Here is a 20165-nt window from a genome sequence, read left to right as displayed (position 1 = left end):
TCAAGCCCTGGCTTACATCATGCTTGTGAAAATCCCATTGGAGAGCGTAACAAGATCCCATAGCAAAACACATGGCTACAGAGGGAAGTGAGGAATTGGGGCATTTGCAACTTAATAGAGAGATCGATGTTATATTCGCTTCATGAAAATAATCTGGAAGAGTTCTTTTTCCTTTTCCAGGGTTCTGGGATACATTCTGAAGCATAGGGATTAACTGGTCTATGAAGTTTTAGTCAAATTCCCCTGTGACCCCCACCTAACCTAATGCCTTTTTTAAAAAATTATTTTATTGATTTTTTTACAGAGAGGAAGAGGGATAGAGGGATAGTTATTATAGAAACATCGATGAGAGAGAATCATCGATCAGCTGCCTTTTGCACACCCCCCACTGGGAATGTGTCCACAACCAAGGTACATGCCCTTGACCGGAATCGAACCTGGGACCTTACAGTCCGCAGGCCGACGCTCTATCCACTGAGCCAAACCGGTTCCGGCTGATTACCTTTAATACCACACACTATTGCCTTTATATAATGCTCCGTGTCCCTTTTTCCTCATTGAAGCCTCAACTATTGATATTTGGCTTGTCAGCTTTAAATGATAGTGACTCACCCATATTGCCTTTGCAACCAAGAGCTCTTCGTACTGTCCTCTCCCTCTCTCCTTTTCCATTTATTTATTGTGTTACTTCTACCTTGTCAAAGCATATACCACTGGATACTATTCTTCCACCCTTATCCCCACGTTCACTTTGGTCTTTTATCCCAAATTAAAGATATGCAATGATCACTGCCAGTCCTTGTGCTTCCGTTTCACCAGTCATCTCCTGGTTGGAGGAAGCTTGTCTTTTAGTAGAATCCTAAGGCGTTACTTCCTGAGCTTGTGCATGATTAAAACCTTTTAAAAATTATCCTCGATGCTTGGGCAGCTTAGTCGGTATTAAACACTTAGTTCATATTTTTAGTTTGAGTTTCTCGAAAATGTTGCTCCACTGCTCCTGACTCTTTTGAGAAGTCTGATACCAACCTTGATCTTTTCTTGTAAAAAAAACTAGGTCTTTTGGCCTAGAGAGCTCCCCCGCTCCCTCTCTTCACCTTGAACATGCAGTAGTTAGCTAGGATATTTCTTGGTTGGTCAACCTGAGACAATTTTCCAAGTGGCCAGAGAGTTGGGACTGAAGAAGGGATGGGCTGGGGTCATGGTATCTGGGATGGAATTCTCTTCCCTATTTTGCTGACTTAGTTCCTTGGATTAGATTTATTTCTGCCTTTGAAAAGGAAAATGTCAGCTCAGCTGATTGTGGCTCAGAGGCTGAGCGTGGACCTATGATCCAGGAGGTCACAGTTCTATTCCCGGTCAGGGCATATGCCCAGGTTGCAGTTGTGGGCTCCCTAGTGGGAGGTGTGCAGGAAGCAGCTGATCGATGATTCTCTCTCATCGTTGGTGTTTCTCTCTCTCCCTCTCCCTTATTTACCGAAATCAATAAGAAATATAGTTTAAAAAAAAAAAAAAAAAAGGAAAGGAAAATGTCCGTCTTTTTTTGGGATATGCCAGGCTCCGTGTTATCCGCCTCCTGAAATGCGAAAGAGATGCTCTCCTGCCTGAGCACAGCACACAGGGACACAGGAGCCCGTTTATGCTCAGGAAGGTGTGTGAGGCAGATCCAGGTGGTCCCGGTCAGGGCTGCAGCACGTCAGGAGCCAGGTGTCAGGCACCCAGAACAGAGAAGAGGGTGCCTGCTGTCCAGGGCCACGTCTCCCGGTGGGTCAGCGAGTCTGAGCAGGCAGGGTCCACAGGACTCACTCCAGGAGCTCCTGGGGCTGGGACAGGATTCTCTGCTCCAGCTGGGCATACCGTGGCAGGAGGCCAGCATAGACCTGCGTGGGCAGAAAGAGCGGTTTAGAAGGAAAAGGGAAGCGGCCTCTCCCAGCTTTTTGCGACGTGAAATTTAAAATCTTGCCGGGACCAGTTTGGCTCAATGGATAGAGCGTCGGCTTGGGGACTGAAGGGTCCCGAGTTCGATTCCGGTCAAGGGCATGTACCTTGGTTACGGGCACATCCCCAGTGGGGGGTGTGCAAGAGGCAGCTGATCGATGACTCTCTCTCATCGATGTTTCTAACTCTCTATCTCTCCCTTCCTCTCTGTACAAAACCAATAAAATATATTAAAAAAATAAATAAATAAATAAATAAATAAATAAATAAATAAAATCTTTACCTCCCATTTTCTGGCCACTTAATTTTCTTGCTGGGCAAAAGAAAGGAAGTGTCAAGCCATAAAAAAAAAAAAAAAAAAAAAAAAGGAAATGCTACTGCTTCTCAAACCGAGAGTTCAAAATGTTTTTAAAGGCAAATTATGACAAGAAGCCGATTTTTGTCATCAAATCTACAAAATTAAAAAAAAAAAAAAAATTCTGGTGAAGAGACCGGGACATGGCTGTCTCCTTGTACAGCTGGTGGAAGTTGCTTTTGGGAACCGACCTGATGCCTGTATCAAGGAGCATGAAAATGCCCGTAGCCTTTGACCCAGCGAGTCTGCTTCTGCAAAGCTCCTCTAAGGAAATAGTTCTGCATGTAGGGTGACCGGCCCACCAAAGGTCTTCTTAGACACACCACGGAACATTCAGAGGCATACGACTAGCCCAGGCCACACGCCGGCTCTCCAGAGGGTACACTGGAGAAACACACCTGTTGGCACAGCGGCCACAGGCACCTCTCTTCAATGGGAGGCCATGTAGTGGGCACAGGGCAGTTCACACAGGCACCCAGAAAAGAGTCTCTTAGCCTCCCTGCCTTCTCCCTTCCTTTCCCTCTAATATATATGATTATGTGTACAGAATGCTATATAATAATATAATTATGTGTACAGTATGCTATATAATAACATATATAATTATGTGTACAGTATGCTGTATAATAAACCCAAACTTAAAAACCAACCAGGGAAAAAGGACCACAAAGAAATAAACCCCTAATTCTTACCCTTTATTCATTTTTTTTTTTTTAAGTTATTTTCTCCTGTGGCTCCTCAAGCCCGTCTGAGAAAATGGCACACTCCATACGAGCACACACCATCTCACAGACAAGCAGCGCTTCAGACCAAAGGGCCCGTTTTCTTGGGACTCACAAGCCCTGCTGGTTCCAGCCAGTCCCGTTCCTGCTTCCTTTGGCTCAACCAGCTCCAAAGTCAAGTAACTGACTGTGCAATAAGGACCTACTGTTGGTGCAGCCAGAGCCGCTCTGTCTGTGCACTCAGAGGAAGTGAGGAGGCCTCCATTTCCTCTCCAGGGAAGAAATCAGAAATCGCAACATTCAGCTAAGCCCAGAGAGAAAGCATTGCCCACTGTTGCCCACTGTTACTTTTCGAATTTCCACTGCAGCACAGCACTCCGGAGGCGCAGAGAGAAAGCAGGCTGTCACCCTGCTCTCTGCTCTCCAGGAATTTACAATGCAGTCCGCACATAGGTCACTTATGCCAACAGTCAGGGGCTCGTCACTGCTTGTAGCCTGTGTTGAGAAGGACTCTGAGGTTACCCTTGGCTTTAGAATAAAGAGTGCCACGAGCTATTAGTGACTGGCCATGCCCAGGCCAGGGGGAGTGGCCGTACACAGATATTTGCTACCTGTAATGAGGCAGGTGCAGGCTCGTTTCCTTAGCTTTCCCCAGCTACCTGCTTCCTTGTATCCTAGAGAGGATGAGAGAGCCAGACCCTGCAAGAGCCTTTCCTACAACCACGGCTGACCACGTGACCAAGGCGCAGTCTGTTGGGGAGTTGAGGGGAACAGACAGGACGTCTTGAGAAGGGTGTAAGGAGAGACTCTGCCCAGCAAATGCGCTGGGGGGGACATGATGTCTGGAGCAGCTGCAGACTCCCTGCCACCATCTGGGCCACGTCTAGAGCTGCAGGAGCCCATACGGGAGCCACAGCCATCTGGGCCTGTGCACACTTGAGATGTAGCTGGTACTCTCAGCACACACCAGATTTCAAAGGCTCCAGACAAAAAAGGAGCAAAATATCACATTAGCACTTCTTCTTAATGATTACATGTTGAAATGACAATATTTTGGACTTATTGGATTAAATAAAATGTTATTAAAAGTTGTCATTTATTTCTTTATACATTTTTTTTTTTAATGAGACTAGGAATTTTTAGACGGCCTAGGTGGCTCGGAGGTCCCCATTGCCCACTGCTGATCTGGAGAACTGCAGGGGTCATGGCACGGAACCACGGAACCAACACTGGCAATGACCTTCAGACCTACCTCCTGTTATATAAGAAAGCCACGACAGTGAAGGCTGCTCCTTCAGCCTCACAACCGGCAGCTTAAAAGTAGGCAGGACGGATGTTGTCCCCACTTCACAGATGAAGAAACAGAGGTTCAGAAAGGAGCAGTGCTGATCAAGGTCACGTGAAGGTCAGATGGTGAGGGAGAGGCAGAATGAGTTCAGAACTCAAAGCTCCTTTATCTCAATGTAGGATCTTTCTACTGCACTAAGCTGTCTCTTAAACACAAGGTCAATCTATTATAATAAAAGCATAATATGCTAATTAGACTGGACAGCCGAACGACCTCCTGGATGTCATTCTGGACGTCCTTCTGGACAAAGTGGCTGCAGTGGGGGCCAAGGCAGAGGTGGTTAGGGGCAATCAGGGAGGCAGGCAAAGACAGGGGTGATCAGGCAGGCAGGCAGAGTGATTAGGGGCGATCAGGCAGGCAGGCAGGCAGGCAGAGTGGTTAGGGGCAATCAAGCAGGCAGGCAGGAGAGTTGTTAGGGGCGATCAGGCAGGCAGGCAGAGTGGTTAGGGGCGATCAGGCAGGTGAGCAGTTAGGAGCCAGCGGTCCCATATTGCGGGAGAAATGTCCCAGGGGTCCTGGATTGCGAGAGGGTTCAGGCCAGGCTGAGGAACCGGCCCTTCTCCCTCCTGCACAATTTCGTGCACCGGGCCTCTAGTAGTAAATGAAATCTTGGTACACCTATGTGTGTGGGTTGCCCTGTCACCCAGAAAGTATGAGCTTCTGCTTCCAAAAGATGCTGGGAGCAATTCTCAGTGGTGTTTCTATGTCACAGCTTTTGTTCCCCACCATCTTTTCAAGGACGTTTACATAGCAGCCTTGGAAGACAGGGACCGCATCAGTCTCTGGGGGCAGAGGGCACATTTTCTTGCTGCCTGGGACATCAAAGATAGTGTCTCCTTCGGGGGCAAAGGTTGGGCGGCTTTGCTTGCCACTCCTTTATAAGGTTACAGGTTTCCAAGCTCAGGGTCCCTCTGTTGTGACACAGACACAGTGCGTGCACAGTGCGTGCCCCACCTGGGCCCACTCCGTATCACCCCGGGGACACTTCAGGATGAAGGAAACATGAAGCAAGCATGAAGCTCATGCTGCCCACTGGACTGCCTTAAATAATAAAGTGCTCTGCCTGCACCGCCCCTGTCCCTGGGCTGCAAGGACCTTCTGCAAACAGGACAGCGGTGGGTCGGATCCTGTGGCAGACCACCCAGACTGCCCTGTAGGAACGGAGAGCTTACTCTCCAGCCTCAGCTGACAGCCCCCTTTGGGGATGGCTTCAGCTATGGAGGGCTGCCTTACCCCGTCCTGGGATGGCCTGCAGCCTGCATGCAATGACCGGCTGACATGGGGTATAGAGGCTTGGCCCCGCATCCCAACTGGGTACAACTCTAAAGGGTTATCCCAGCCGAAACTGGTTTGGCTCAGTGGATAGAGTGTCGGCTTGCGGACTGAAAGGTCCCGGGTTCGATTCCAGTCAGAGGCATATACCTTGGTTGTGGGCGCATCCCCAGTAGGGGGTGTGCAAGAGGCAGCTGATCGATGACTCTCTCTCATCGATGTTTCTAACTCTCTATCCCTCTCTCTTCCTCTTTGTAAAATATCAATAAATATATTTTTTTTAAATAAAAAAAAATAAAGGGTTAGCCCAGCTTCAGAAGTTCCTGCAGGGATGGCTGAGGGCCCCAGTGGGCCTGCCCTGCCGCTTATCTCCTCCTTTTCCTTCCGCAGACTAGAGTCCCAAGAGTAGCCTGCTTTCCCGGGAGCATAACCTGTAACTGAGGGGGCCAGCACACAGGGGTTTCCTGGCCTGAGGGCCTGCGCGGGTCTTGGATCCAGACTGCAGATCTGAGTGCTAGAAGCCCTGCACGCCCTGTGCTTCAGCGACAGTCTTTCCCAGGTAACTGGTGAATCGGAAGGGCCTGCCCTGAGGCACACGGAACAATGGAGAGGTGCCCAGCAATGTATCTGACCCCTGAGGCTGTAAAATCAGCAGGAACTGGTATCTGTGAATCTCCACTGACAACCCGGCTTCTTTTCCTCCACTTCCTTGACAATTTAAAAAAAAAGCCCTAATCAGTTGGACTCAGTGGATAGAGCATTGGCCTGAGGACTGAAGGGTCCCAGGTTCGATTCTAGTCAAGGGCACGTACCTTGGTTGCGGGCACAACCCCAGAAGGGAGTGTGCAGGAGGCAGCTAATGGATGTTTCTCTCTCATCGATGTTTCTCTCTCATCGATGTTTCTCTCTATCCCTCTCCCTTCTTCTCTGTAAAATATCAATAAAATATATATATTTATATTTTAAAAAGTAGCATTTCCCCTTTCATTGAGCACATCAATTTTAATGTAGGCGACAAAGAAAAACTTACCTTTGGAGGGGGAAGGGGAGAACCCGGTTGGTTGTCACAGTGCAAATGCTATAAGCAAACTCGGATGGTGTCTCACCTGAGAAGCTCCGGGGCTCGGGGTAGCAGCTAATCGGGGACTTGGGGCTAACTTCACGACCTCGGAGAAGGGCACGCCGGTCCCAGCTGCAAGGCCTACAAAAGGAAAGCTCATTTCACGTCAGTGTATGCTGCAAATCAGGGCATTAACCGGAAATAGCATTTTATCTCTGGGCTTTAGGGTGATGGTTGCACAACTCAGTAAATTCATTAGAAATCACTGAACTGTATACTTACAACTGGGTAATTCTTAAGTCTTATGCCTCGATAAAACCATTCACAAAGAGAGAGAAAAAAGAAAAATCTCGCCAAAACCGGTTTGGCTCAGTGGATAGAGCATCGGTCTGCGGACTGAAGGGTCCCAGGTTCGATTCCGGTCAAGGGCATGTACCTTGGTTGCGAGCACATCCCCAGTGGGGGGTGTGCAGGAGGCAGCTGGTCGATGTTTCTCTCTCATCGACGTTTCTGGCTCTCTATCCCTCTCCCTTCCTCTCTGTGGAAAATCAATAAAATATATTTTTTTTTAAAAAAGAAAAAGAAAAATCTCAAGTGCAGGCCTCCTCAGCAGGGCCTGGCTTGTCTTGCTCACTGCCAGCACCTGTCAGTCCTCGGCTGAGCTCTGGCATTTGACAGAGGGGAGGGCCGCCTGCCTCCTCTCCCTCACATTACTCCTCCCTCCATCACTCACTCTTGTGGGCACCCACTGCTCCTGCCACAACTGCTCCTAAGTGGGGAGATTCCTTTCCTACCAGGGATTTCAGTGCGGCCTCCAGGAGAGCACAGACGCCCGTGGCACTGTCCAAGGTCCTGAAGTGCTTGGCTCCTAAGCTTTCACGGTTGACTCATCGCCCCGCTCTTGCTGAAAAGACTCTGGACTTCATCCACCTCTCCTGCCCACCAGCTGTCCACTCCCTGGCACCCGTGCCCTCAGTGTGCCTACGTCCATTCCCACCGAGCCTGTGCGGAGCCTGATTCCGACCAGGCCTCACTCAGGACCTGCCGCTCTCTCCCCACTTTACGTGGAGGATAAAGGGGTTGAAAATTGGGGTTGGTTCTTGCCTTCTGGGAGGGAGAAAAAATGAAGGTACAGCCGACAACACTCCAACGTCCAGAAAGACTGGGGACACCCCAGTCTTCCCTTTCCACCCTTCTCAGCCCAGTGAGTGCCCACCCGCTCTCCCCCATCCATCCACCTACCATGGAAAGCTCGGTAAGCGGAGCCCACGCAGGCTGAGTTGGCGGTGTCTATGACATAGACCGGGGCACCAAACACGTCCGCAAGCACCTGGAGAGGACAGAGGTTCTGACTGTGGCGGGTTGCTCCAGAGGGGTAACACGGGAAGCCTGGCACACATTTTTTAAGCTCTTCCCTCATCTGTCTTCTGATGCCTCCCAGGACACCTCTTCCACCTTAAAGGAAGTGTACTTGGCCATGTGCCCGTGATAAAAGGGTCTGGGTGCCCTGCAGGAAGTCTCGAGTGGAGGATCACAGCTCTTCAGGTTGTCCCTGCACTGTTAACCACGGCATCCAAGACAAGGAGGGAGATTTAGGAAGGATGCTTAGCAAATGGTCAAGATGGAGACAGCTGGGTATCAGACTATTATTCACAAGCCCAAACCCAAACAACAAGGGCATGTTTTATAGGAATAAGTATAACGTGTTCCAAATAAATCGCATACATGTAGAATGGAGGACATGTGCTGAGAGGAGCTCACATGGAAGAGACTTGGGGGTCTTTTTTTGTTGTTAATCCTCACCAAAGATTTTCCCATTGACTTATACAGAGAGTGGAAAGGAGTGAGGAGTGACAGAGAGAGAAACATCGATGTGAGAGAGACACATTGATTGGTTGCCTGCCACAAGAACCCTGTACAGGGCCGGGGATCGAGCTTGCAACTGATATATGTGCCCTTGACTGGAATCGACCCCAGGACCCTTCAGTCCATGGGCTCACGCTTAATCCACTGAGCTAAACTGGCTAGGACAAGACTTGAGGGTCTTAATTGACCAGAGATAGTATAGTAGATGCCACTAATGCCCCATAATTATCCCCTGACTGGACCACTATGCACCTCTCTCCAGATGCCATGAATATTGGCTACTGATGGCCCACAGCTGTCCCTCCCTCTCACAGAAGGTTATTTTCACCTCTCCCAGGATGGCCAGTTGGTAGAGTTGAAAACAAGGCTGTGGTAGAGTTTATGTTCCATATCTCCCCATGGGACGGAGCTGAATCCGGTGCCAGCCAGAAGCACATCCCTGCTTGCCCTTCTCCTGCCCTGCCTGCATCCCCCACCGCCTCTCTCTCCCAGGAGAACTCTCTCAATACATCACTTCATTAGAAAATGCCCATTTCAGACTCTGCTTCTAGAGAATCTTACCTAAGGCAGGTACATTACAAGTCAAGAGTCCTTGCAGTCATTCAATCAGCTAAGGCAGCCTGAGGCTACATCCCAAAATACTCAGCCCCAAGATACAACAGCCTGATGGTGAGACATCTGCAGGTTAATTCCAATTTTGGTCACATATTTCTAGCATAATGGAGGATCAGAAAGATTGACCAAGTCTGGCAACTGTATTACAAGAGCAATGGCTGAGAAATCAGAGATCTTTAAACTGGAAGGCAGACACTTTTAGGAAGGCAAGAACACTGGCGTGCGATGTCAGGTTTGACGTGTGGGACAGGCACTTTCCGTGTGACCACGGAGGCCAGGGCTGGTATCAGAGTGGATTTACCCAGGGCAGCGGGTTGCCTGAGTCTAAGACAACCTGCTCAGGGCGCAGTGCGCGCTGCAAGGCAGCAGATATGGCTTCCTGGGAGGGAAGGAGTGGGAACAGGCAGTCCTCCTGCTGAGTGTCTGGCTCTTAGAAGGAACAGACATGGGCCCGGCCGGTGTGGCTTGATGGTTGAGCATCAACCTACGAACCAGGAGCTCATGGTTCGGTTCCCAGTCAGGGCACATACCTGGGTTGCAGGCCCCAGTAGGGGGCATGGAAGAGGCAGCTAATCAATGATTCTCTCTCATCATTAATGTTTCTCTCTCTCTCTCTCTCTCCCCTTCTCTGAAATTTAAACAAAACAAACAAACAAAAAAAAGCAATTTTTTAAAAAGAATTAACAGCCCTAACTAGTTTGGCTCAATGGATGCAGCATCAGCTTGCAGACTCAAGGGTCCCAGGTTCAATTCCGGTCAAGTACATGTACCCTGGTTGCAGGCACATACCCAGTAGGGAGTGCGCAGGAGGCAGCTGAATCGATGTTTCTCTCTCATCTCATCGATGTTTCTAACTCTCTCTCCCTTTCCTTTCCTCTCTGTAAAAAAATCAATAAAATACATTTTTAAAAAGAATTCACAGATGTGGGAGAGATCCTTTCCACACTTACTTGTAGTATGTCTCTGTTGTGAGAGGCCCCTCCAGTGGCCAAAATCTTGGTCTTGGGCACTGCAAGGAAAAAGAAGAAAATGACTGGCGGTTCCACAGGGTCCTTCAGCCTCAAAGGGGCTCGGGTCGGCCCACTGCTTCTTGCTCGCCACAGAGGATGCAGGGAGAGACCCTCAGCTGGTTCTGTCCCTGCAGGCTTGTCACATAATCGGCTTGTGAGGCTGCTGTCCCACCCACCTCTGAACATCTCCTTTTTCTTTTAATTGTTAAAAAACAAAATCTCTCAACAAAACAGGAAAGAAGGGATCTTAATTAAATGGATGAAGGCCATATATCCAAGATGTACAACACACATCATTCTTAACAGAAACATTTAGAAGCATTCTCTTTAATACTGGTGTGCTGCCAGGCCGGTGTGGCTCAGTGATTGAGCACTGACCCATGAATCATGAATAGTTTGACTCCTGGTCAGGGCTCATGCTGATGGAAGGATTCTCTCTCATCATTGGTGTTTCCTCTCTCTCTCTCTCTTTCTCTCTCTCTCTTTCTCTCTCTCTCTCTCTCTCTCTCTCTCTCTCTCTCTCTCTCTCTCTCTCTCTTCTCCTTCCTTCCCTCCCTCCCTCTCTGAAATCAATAAAAATATTTTAAAAACAAACAAAAATAGCCTCTATGCCTGACTTCAGAGAAAGCACCAGAAGAAGGCTTTTGATAAACTGTAGGGATTGTATGCACAAAGGAAGTAGGACTTTAGAAGGCAGAAATAAATCCATAAAGGAGACTGGAAGAACTTCCAGGTGGTACCAGGGGCGGGAAGAGGGGATTCTGGGTAGTTTTCTTTACTTTCCAAACCTGCTAAGATAAGGTTTTATTGCTTTTACAGACCAACCTAAACAAAATGAAATACACACAGAAATATAAGCTGAAAGGGACCATGGTGTCGGCCCAGCGCAGATGGGTGCACGTCTGATGGTGTCTAAACATCAAGAGGGCGATGGTTCTTTAGAGAAAGCATCTGTAGCCAGTAGTTAAGAACTCAGAGTCTGGCCCTGGCTGGTTTGGCTCAGTGGATAGGGCATCGGCCTGCGGACTGAAGGGTCCCAGGTTTGATTCCAGTCAAAGGCACATGCGTAGGTCATGGGCTCAATCCCCAGTAAGGGACATGCAGGAGGCAGCTATCAATGACTCTTTTTCATCAGTGGTGTTTCTATCTCTCTCTCTCTCTCTCCCTCTCCCTTCCTCTCTGAAATTAATAAAAATAAGAAAATAAAAAGAACCAAGAACCTGGAGCCAGAAGCTTGGTTTGGAAGCTCTGCCAGCCTCAACGTGTTAAGCAAGCGACTTCACACGCTTCCTGCTTTGGGAAGTGGGGGTAATACCAGCACCTACCTCAGAGCAGAGCGCTGCTGTTAACAGGGAATGAGTGCTTTGAACCAGGCTGCGCACACAGTAGGTGCTTAATAAGTGTTGGGAGCTATAATTATCATGACCATCAGCCCTACATCAAGCGCCTCTTTGTCCTCCTTAAACACTATTATAACAAGATTAGGGCTGATCAAGAAGGAACCCAAGAGGGTCCATCCACACGGCAGCTGGAAGATGGCGCCTCTTAGTGCAGTGGAGGGAGTGAGGGGGAGGGGGGCGGTGTAGGGGTGTGTGGGGGGAGCGAGCCCGTTCATTTGTTTGATCCTGTTCGAGAGGAATCCAGCAGAGCCGGCAGAGCAGGCTTTCAGGCTCGCTAAGAGGATAAGTAACGTTATGCTGTTTTGCACAGGAAACGCTTTAGAGGCTGGGAATGGGGCATGATCACATGACCCTCCCGAGCCCAGGAGGACTCCTCTGCCCTCGCTGCCTCTCCCTGCACACCCCCTCCTGACAGCTGCCCCTCCTGACAGCTGGAGCACCCTGCCAACCACGGCGGACAGCTGTGTCTGCTTTTGAACACAGTGTCCACGGAGTCCTGCCGTATGTGTTTCTCTCCTGCCTGAGGCCCTTGCAATGGAGCCTTAACAGACAGGCCCCGCCAGGCCACGTCTGATGGCCGAAAAGGGTCTCAAACCCCCAGTGCGAGCGGGACCCTGGCTCCCGCCCCAGAACACAGCCCGCCACAGCTCACTTACGGACGCGGTAGCCCAGGCCCTCGGCGTGAATCCTCTTGGCCATGAACTGTCCTTCGATCAGTGCTCGGATCTCCACATCCTTGGGAAACACTGGGACCTGTGTCCAGGAGACAGCGAGCCCGGAGTGAGGAGCTCCCACTGTTCACTCCTGTGTGTGTATGTGTGTGTGTGTGTTAGCATGTTAAACAATGACCCGGACTCAGAATGCAGGACTCAGGCCTGCAATGGAGCTCAGGCATAGCTGCTGACTCCCCACATCAAGCATGCACCCTGGCACATCAAAAAAAATAAATAAATTTGTAATTGATTTTAGAGAGAGAAGGAGGAAGAGGAGGGGAAAACAAGAGGGCGGGAGGGGAATAGGAGAGAAGGGAGGGAGGGAGGGAGAAAGGAAAGGAGGTAGGGAGGGAAGGAGAGAGGGAGAGACTTCAATTTGTTGTCCCAGTTATCCATGCATTTATTGGTTGATTTTTTTTAAAACATATTTTATTGATTTTTTACAGAGAAAAAGGGAGAGGGATAGTGAGTTAGAAACATCGATGAGAGAGAAACATCGATCAGATGCCTCTTGCACACCTCCTACTGGGAATGTGCCCGCAACCAAGGTACATGCCCTTGACCGGAATCGAACCTGGGATCTTTCAGTCAGAAGGCCGACACTGTATCCACTGAACCAAACCAGTTAGGGCCATTGGTTGATTCTTATATGTGCCCTGACCAGGGATCAAACCCGGACCTTGGCATATCGGGATGACTCTTTAACCAACTGAGCTACCTGGCCAGAGGCTCAAAAATGTTTGTTTTATCCATAGATGAGCGAGTGAATGAGGCCCCTACAAGTAGCCTAACGTCATAGGCAACTGTTAAATGTAACACTCAGAAACGGAGCCGACGCAGCGCCAACACACCTAGCACGTACCTCAAGGTTTTCCGGGCTGAACCTGTGGCGCCCGATCACTTCAGGGGTGATCTCCTTGACGTCAAAATAAAAGCCTGAAACAGACCAGGGGGAGATGAGCGGTTAGCGACCAAAAACCAAAGGTGGGTCACTCAAGGCTTAGAAAAGGGCGGGTGCAATGACCCCCCCCCCCCCCCCCCCCCGTCCCCGGGCCCCACTCCCCACGGGATGGGATGTACGGATACTCTCAGGCCCGTGCCCTCCGGCAGGACAGCGGGCCCCGGACAGGCCTCGGCCAGCTTCCGTAGACAGCTCTCCCCACGCTCACCGGCAGCTGCCCCCCCAGCCCTGAAATACCTGCCCACGTCCCCTCCCCCTCAGAGGCCTGTTCCAGACGCCGGGCACCTTTCCTACAGGACCTTGTGTCCGCAGCAGAAAGCTGTGCACAGGGAAGAGAGTGGGCATTGAGGCTGCCACCTCTGAGGCTGCCACCTGGCGCTCTGGGGCAGCCTCCAGCCCAGCCTCCCCCAGAACACAGGGTCTTGCCGAAACCGGTTTGGCTCAGCGGATAGAGCGTTGGTCGGCCTGTGGACTGAAAGGTCCCGGGTTCGATTCCGGTCAAGAGCATGTACCTTGGTTGCAGGCACATCCCCAGTAGGAGGTGTGCAGGAGGCAGCTGGTCCATGTTTCTCTCTCATCGATGTTTCTAACTCTCTATCCCTCTTTCTTCCTCTCTGTAAAAACTCAATAAAATATATTAAAAAAAAAAAAAAAAAAAAAAGAACACAGGGTCTCGCACCAGCTGCCAGGCCCACGGAGCAAGCATGCAGGCACACAGGGCTCCCCTGGGCCTCTCCCTGGCCCTCCTCTCCCCCTACTCCCGGGGCGCCAGGCCCTGCCCCTCCACAGGCAGCCGCTGCACCTCCCGGGGCCTGTGCAGCGCCACTCGGCCTACCCACGTGTCCGCCGTTCCCCATCTCCGTGGACCGCAGCGCCTTCGAGAACTCGCTCCAGGAACGGGAAGCTGACTCGTCACGGATCTTCTCTCTCATGAGGGAGCCATTCTTAAAGCTGCGGGAGTGCACACAACCCCGAGGGGGTGTCCCGGGGCCCGCGGACTGGACACACGTGTGGCCAAGAAGAGGGGCTGCGGGTCAGGCTGGACCACACACCCCAGCCGCCGCATGGCAGGGATCGGAGCCTCGCCCTTGGGGCCCAGGTCCAGCGCAGGGCCCAGGAATCGGGCTTTTGACAGAGGAGGCTGCCACCGCGGGGCCCGGGGAGGGGCAGGGAGCTGGGGCTCTGCGCGCGCAGTACCGCCTGGACAACGGGGAGGGGCTGGCTAGAGCTGCTAGACCCACATATTCTCCAGCAGCTGCTGGGGCACACAGGCTCAGAACCCTCCCTTCCCCCTGCCCGTAGTAGTTTCTCAGCAAGCATCTGAAGGCCCGTGCTCAGCGCACCCCCTTTTTACAGGAACCGAATCTACCATGTGCCAGACATGTCATCACAGTACAACGTAAACGCTCCCTTCTCCTCACATGATGTGCAAGGCGTGACCCACACATGCGAGGGCGCCTGCCCCAGGCCACATGCAGGCTGGGATTTGGACCTGGGTTTGGGGGGACTCCAGCTCCTGGGTTCTTCCCCACCCAGCTCTGTCAGCAGGCCCCCGTGAGTCCCGGGGTCTCGGCTGCCCACAAGAGCCTGCGCAGTGGGACAACTTGGGGGGGGGGGTTCCCAATGGGGGCACCCTGCCCGCCTCGCCTTCCTCCCCCACCCAACCTACCACAGCAGCGCCATGTAGTGCCGGGGGTCGACCGGGCTGCAGAAGATGTGGCCTTCCAGGGCGGGCATGGGCTCCTGGAGCCAGAGGAACAGGGTGTCGCTGGTGCCCAGGCTGATCTGAGGAGAGATAGGCAGGGTGAGTACCCCGTCTTTGCCCAGCTCCAACGCCCTGACCCCATCGCTTCCCTCCTTGTGCTGCAGGCCGTGGAGTCAATGCCACTCCGGGGGAGAAACCTCTCCTGACCCTCCTGTACCACGGGCGTCCAAGGTCAGCTCCCCAGACTCAGGCTGTCCTGGATCCCGGGGGCTGACTTTCTAGAACGTACCGCAGCGGCATCTAGCTAAGGGTGTGGGTGACGAATGGTTTCCCACGCAACTTCCCACGGAACCCAGGAGGGCGTGGCCAAGGTCTGCCTTTCTCATCTGGGGACCTCAGGTCCTCGGGCCCCATGTCTGAGCCTCTGCCACCATGCCCACCAGGACTGGCACGGTCAAGGCAGGCAGAGGAGGCGGCAAAGGCAAATGGCCTTCTGAGAGAGGAGGTGTGGGCAGGCCCCGGGTCTCCCTGTCCCCTCCCTCCGCTGCCTTTTTGGGACCAGCAGGCCCACGGACAGGCAGCGACGATGGCCCCCGGGGCAGACGGAGCTGGCTCCACCTGTGGGCGTGAGCAGTCACCTTACCGCAATGTCACCTTCCTCCAGCCTCATGCCTGCCAGCGACGCTGAGGATGGGAGGGGAGCCTCTGGTTAGCCACCTGGGAGCCACGGAGCAAAGGCCAATCCCGCCCCCCCCTCCTCCCTGAACCCACATGTTAAGGGGAGAGGTAGGAACAGGGTGAGCGGTGGCCTCGGGAGGTCCCCAAAGGAGGTCCCAGGGGTGAGAGAGTGGAGGCTCCGGGGTCTGCGCCTTTGATCTGGGCTGGGACCGCTTCCCTAGAGCAGCCCACACTCCCCACCCACTGCCAGGGGCCCCCAGGGGTGCCGAGAACTGAGGGGGCCAGATCAAGAACACCAGGACACCTACGGCAGAAAAAGACAGATGTACGCTGACTGGTCTGGCTCAGTGGACAGACTGTGGGCCTGCAGACGGAGGGGTCCCAGGTTCGATTCCGGTCAAGGGCATGTATGATACCTTGGTTGCGGGCACATCCCCAGTGGGAGGTGTGCAGGAGGCAGCTGATCTCATCGACATTTCTAACTCTCTATATCCCTCTCAATTCCTCTCTGTGTAAAATCAACAAAATCTATTTAAAAAAAAAAAAAAAAAGCATTTGTTAGTCTGTCTGCTTGTTAATGTTGTTTTAATGAAGGTGCAAAACATGTATTACTTAAAGCAACAGCAACCGGAAGAGGAGACTCAGGGAGGGACCGCCCTGAAACCAAAGCCCGAGGAAAAGGAGAGGAGGCTGCGTGTCCTGTCAGCTCCCACTGCCCGGAAGCAGACACATCGGGGGTCAGAAGCGGGCCAGCATCGTCCCGGACAGCCCTCCGGTTGCGAGAGCAGGTGTAAGAACACACACGTGCTCCCAAGGAGACTCGATGAACTTACTTTCATTTTGACAGGAAAACAAGGTGTGCGCATGAGGAATGAGCCCCCCATGCAGATCCAATGACGGGGCAGGGACTCAGAACCAAGTCCCAGAGGAAGGGTTAGAGGAAGTGAGAGGTTTCGCTCGGAACGGAAATGGCAGGGCTGGGAGCCTTCCTTTTTTTTTCAACGTATATTTCTTTATTGATTTCAGAGAGGAAGGGAGAGGGAGAGAGGGAGAGGAGCATCAATGATGAGAGAGAATCATTGACTGGCTGCCTCCAGCACGTCCCCCACTGGGGATTGAGCCTGCAACCCAGGCATGTGCCCTGGCCGGAATCGAACCTGGGACCCTTCAGTCTGCAGGCCAGCCCTCTATCCACTGAGCCAAACCAGCCAGGGCAGGACTGCCTTCTCTGATCATGGATCAGTTTTCTCCTGGGTGGGGAGGTGGCCTTGCATGGCTCCGGAGGACAGACAGGGCCAAGGTGGGGCAAGCCCAGGGAGTCAGATTTCAGTGGAGGAGCTCACAGCCAGGGAGAGCCCGCCCCCCCCTCCCCGAGGGCTTCACAGAGGCCAGGCTACGGACCCTGGCAGGCTCCCCGGAGAGCGATCCCCCCGGGACTCACCGGGGTTGTCCCCTGTGAAGGCCACCACCTTGCAATCCGGAGGAAATCCGTAGCGCTGGACGTAGTAGGAAGAAACGGGCCCCTGGGGAGGAAAAGCCGCAGCTCTGCTGAGGCCCAGCGGCCTTCTCAGCACGGCGTGCGCCCGCGGCCACCGGACTGACAGGCCCGGGGTCACAGCCCGGAGCCGCATCACTGCCTGTGGCAAACCGGGGACGCCCCCTCCCGTTCACTAAAGGCCGGAGGAGCCCTGGAACCACAAACATGAGGTCGCCCCTCCACCGCGAAGACCACTTGGTTTTTAGAGTCAAGGTCACCACAGCAAGCCCATCTGCAGCTTGTGCAGGTCAGGGAAGCTTGACAGTCTGGGTATAGCATTAAAACGAAACAAATAGCCGAAACCGGTTTGGCTCAGTGGTAGAGCATCGGTCTGCGGACTGAAGGGTCCCGGGTTCGATTCCGGTCAAGGGCATGTACCTTGGTTGCGGGCACATCCCCGGTAGGGGGTGTGCAAGAGGCAGCTGGTCGATGTTTCTCTCTCATCGACGTTTCTAGCTCTCTATCTCTCTCTCTTCCTCTCTGTGTAAAATCAATAAAATATATTTTTAAAAAAATCAAAAACGAAACAAATAAATAACAGGAGTACACCAGTAAGCCGACTCAGGGGAGCAGACAAACCCTTATACGCTCACCCCATCAGCCCAGACACCGGAGTAAGAACAGCTGGACAGCCCTGGCCGGGGAGCTCTGTTGGTTAGAGCATCGTGCCCATACGCCAAGGCTGGGGGTTCCATTCCCGGTCCGAGCACTTATAATAACCACCAATGAATACATACGTTAAGTGCAACAACACACAGATGTTTCTCTCTCCCTTCCTCTCTCTTTAAAATGAATAAACAGCCCTAACCGGTTTGGCTCAGTGGATAGAGCATCGGCCTGCAGACTGAAAGGTCCCAGGTTCGATTCCGGTCAAGGGCATGTACTTTGGTTGCAGGCACATCCCTAGTGGGAAGTGTGCAGGAGGCAGATGATCAATGATTCTCTCTCATCGATGTTTCTGACTCTCTCTCTCTCTCTCTCTCTCCCTTCCTCTCTGTAAGAAAATAAAAAATATATATATTTAAAAAATAAATAAATAAAATAAAATGAATAAACATTAAAAAAAAAAAAAAAAAGAAGAAGAAGAATAACTGGATACACACATGCAGATGTCAACCATCAAAAGAAAATAAACCCCAAAGGCAGTGTGGGGAGGGGGTCTCCCAGGAACCAGGGCCCTCAGGCACCTCCAAGAGCTGCTGTGGGACCAGGGGGCAGGGACCCCTCTAGACAGCTGTACAATCTTTAGAAAGCAGTTAGGAAAAATAACGTTCCCACCCTTTCCCTGACTTGACTTTAGTTCTGCAAGTTTAAAATAAATGACGAGATTTCCTGGTGTCTGGGAAGAAAAGTGTGTTCCCCTCCAGCTCTTAAAGGAGCCACATCCCTCGAAAGAGGACCTACCACCACTGAGCTTGACGGCACCGGGGGGCCAAGCTTCTCCTCTAAATGAGGTGCACAGGCACCGAGGCAAGCCTGGGCCCAGACTTTGTCCTGGATCTGCAACAAGTTCATTCCAGAACCTATGGGAGGCAGGAAACAGGAATTAGAAACATCGTGGAGAAGTGCACAGATCTGGGAGGGCGAGCGGACCGACAGGATGTAGATACCATGTGCCTGGGTCACGCTGGGCCCAGCCAGCCAGCCAGCGGCCAGCAGGGCCCTTGGAAACACACATCTCCACCCCGCCTGCGCCCAGGCTAGCCTGGAAAGCTGCTGCTCCCGGACCTGGCTGAGACCTAAAGGGGAAGACGTTGACAAAGAACTGCTCTGTGCCCCCTGAAGTTCAAGGTGTCTCCCCAGAGGCAGCCCGCTGCTGATGTGGACCAGCCCTCAGGCACTTCCCAATCACTTCGAACTTCGGGGAGAGCGCTCAGACTCCCCTAACCCTCCTCCTGCTCATCCCTGAGCTCACCTCAGGCTTTCCTCGGGATGGGGGAGGGGATGGAACCAGAGCCCAGGTGGAGGCGACAGAGGGGGCTGGGACAGGGGCGGAGTCACCTGCCCACAGAGGCAGCTGGTACGTTAGGAGGTGACTCCTCGGGTGAGCAGGTGTGAGCAGGTGAGCGGGGCGGAAGTCCCAGCAGAGGCTGGGGATGGTGGCACTCTGCCTCAGGGAGGGGTGGGGGCACAGGTGCACACCCAGGCTCATCCACAGCTGAGTTCTGTTGATCTGAGTTCTACGCCACTAGCTGTAGGAACCTTTACTTCTCCAGACTGTGAGTGAAGCTGGGAGTGGGGGAGAGAACTCCTTAATCACCTCCTTTTATCCCCATGAAAACTCGAGTCATGTCTGGAACACACAGCCCTCGAACACTTCAGCTGGGTTCCTGGGGCTGAGAGCACCCACGCTGCTCCGAAGACACTACCCCGGGTCTGGGCTCCTGCTCCACATCCTCCTCCTGCCTCTGGTCACTCCTGCAGCCTCGGCTCACCCAGGGGGCCCTTCTGTGTCTCCTCCCAGCCTTCCTGCCTCCCAGGTACCATTCCCATTTGTTTTTGTTCAGGTTTTTTTATTTTTTATTTTTCTAAAATGTGTTTTGACTGATTTCAGAGAGAGGAAGGGAGAGGGGGAAAAAGGGACAGAAACATCGGTGAAAGAGAAACATAGATCCGCAGCCTCCTGCACGCCCCCCACTGAGGATCGAGCCTGCAACCTGGGCATGTGCCCTGACTAGGAATCAAACCGGTGACCTCCTGGTGCATGGGACGACTCTCAACCAACTGAGCCACGCCAGCTGGGCTTTGTTCAGGTTGGGATTCCAGAAGCTCACAACTCTCAGGAGCTTATCCGAAATGTGGACAAAAACGTCTATAAATGACTTCCGTGGGAGCCAGGTTCCAAGACGGGCCCCGGCTCACCCCCACGTCCTGGTGTTCACGCCTGTGAGGTCCTCGCCTCCCCACCCCTGGGTGGGTCTGTGCGACCGTAGTCTGGCACAGAAGGGATGGTACCTCACTTCCAAGATGAGGGTGTCCGTCCTTCCT

The 20165-nt window shown here is 52.4% G+C and overlaps 1 protein-coding gene across 3 annotated transcripts in view; it reads right to left on the bottom strand.

The window, feature by feature from the left end:
* Positions 1-267: 267 nt before the first annotated feature.
* XYLB (xylulokinase) overlaps positions 268-20165 on the bottom strand; it is a 33943-nt gene continuing 14045 nt past the window's right edge. For 2 of the 3 annotated variants that reach the window (XM_084902756.1, XM_084902757.1), the window contains 11 exons: positions 18582-18700; positions 17082-17163; positions 15606-15646; positions 14927-15042; positions 14093-14208; positions 13159-13232; positions 12240-12336; positions 10124-10182; positions 7935-8022; positions 6739-6833; positions 268-1877 (listed from right to left, as the gene is read on the bottom strand). In XM_084902756.1, the coding sequence (XP_084758882.1) occupies positions 1800-1877; positions 6739-6833; positions 7935-8022; positions 10124-10182; positions 12240-12336; positions 13159-13232; positions 14093-14208; positions 14927-15042; positions 15606-15646; positions 17082-17163; positions 18582-18700 (965 nt within the window). In that variant the 3' untranslated portion in view covers positions 268-1799. The remainder of the gene's footprint in view (positions 1878-6738; positions 6834-7934; positions 8023-10123; positions 10183-12239; positions 12337-13158; positions 13233-14092; positions 14209-14926; positions 15043-15605; positions 15647-17081; positions 17164-18581; positions 18701-20165) is intronic. The other variant, XR_014796679.1, reaches the window with a different exon arrangement.

This window comes from Pipistrellus hanaki (genome assembly GCF_964339955.1).
Source record: "Pipistrellus hanaki genome assembly, chromosome: 13".
NCBI lineage: Eukaryota > Metazoa > Chordata > Mammalia > Chiroptera > Vespertilionidae > Pipistrellus > Pipistrellus hanaki.
Note: the sequence above shows the minus strand (reverse complement) of the source record. Positions and strands in the feature narration are given on the sequence as shown.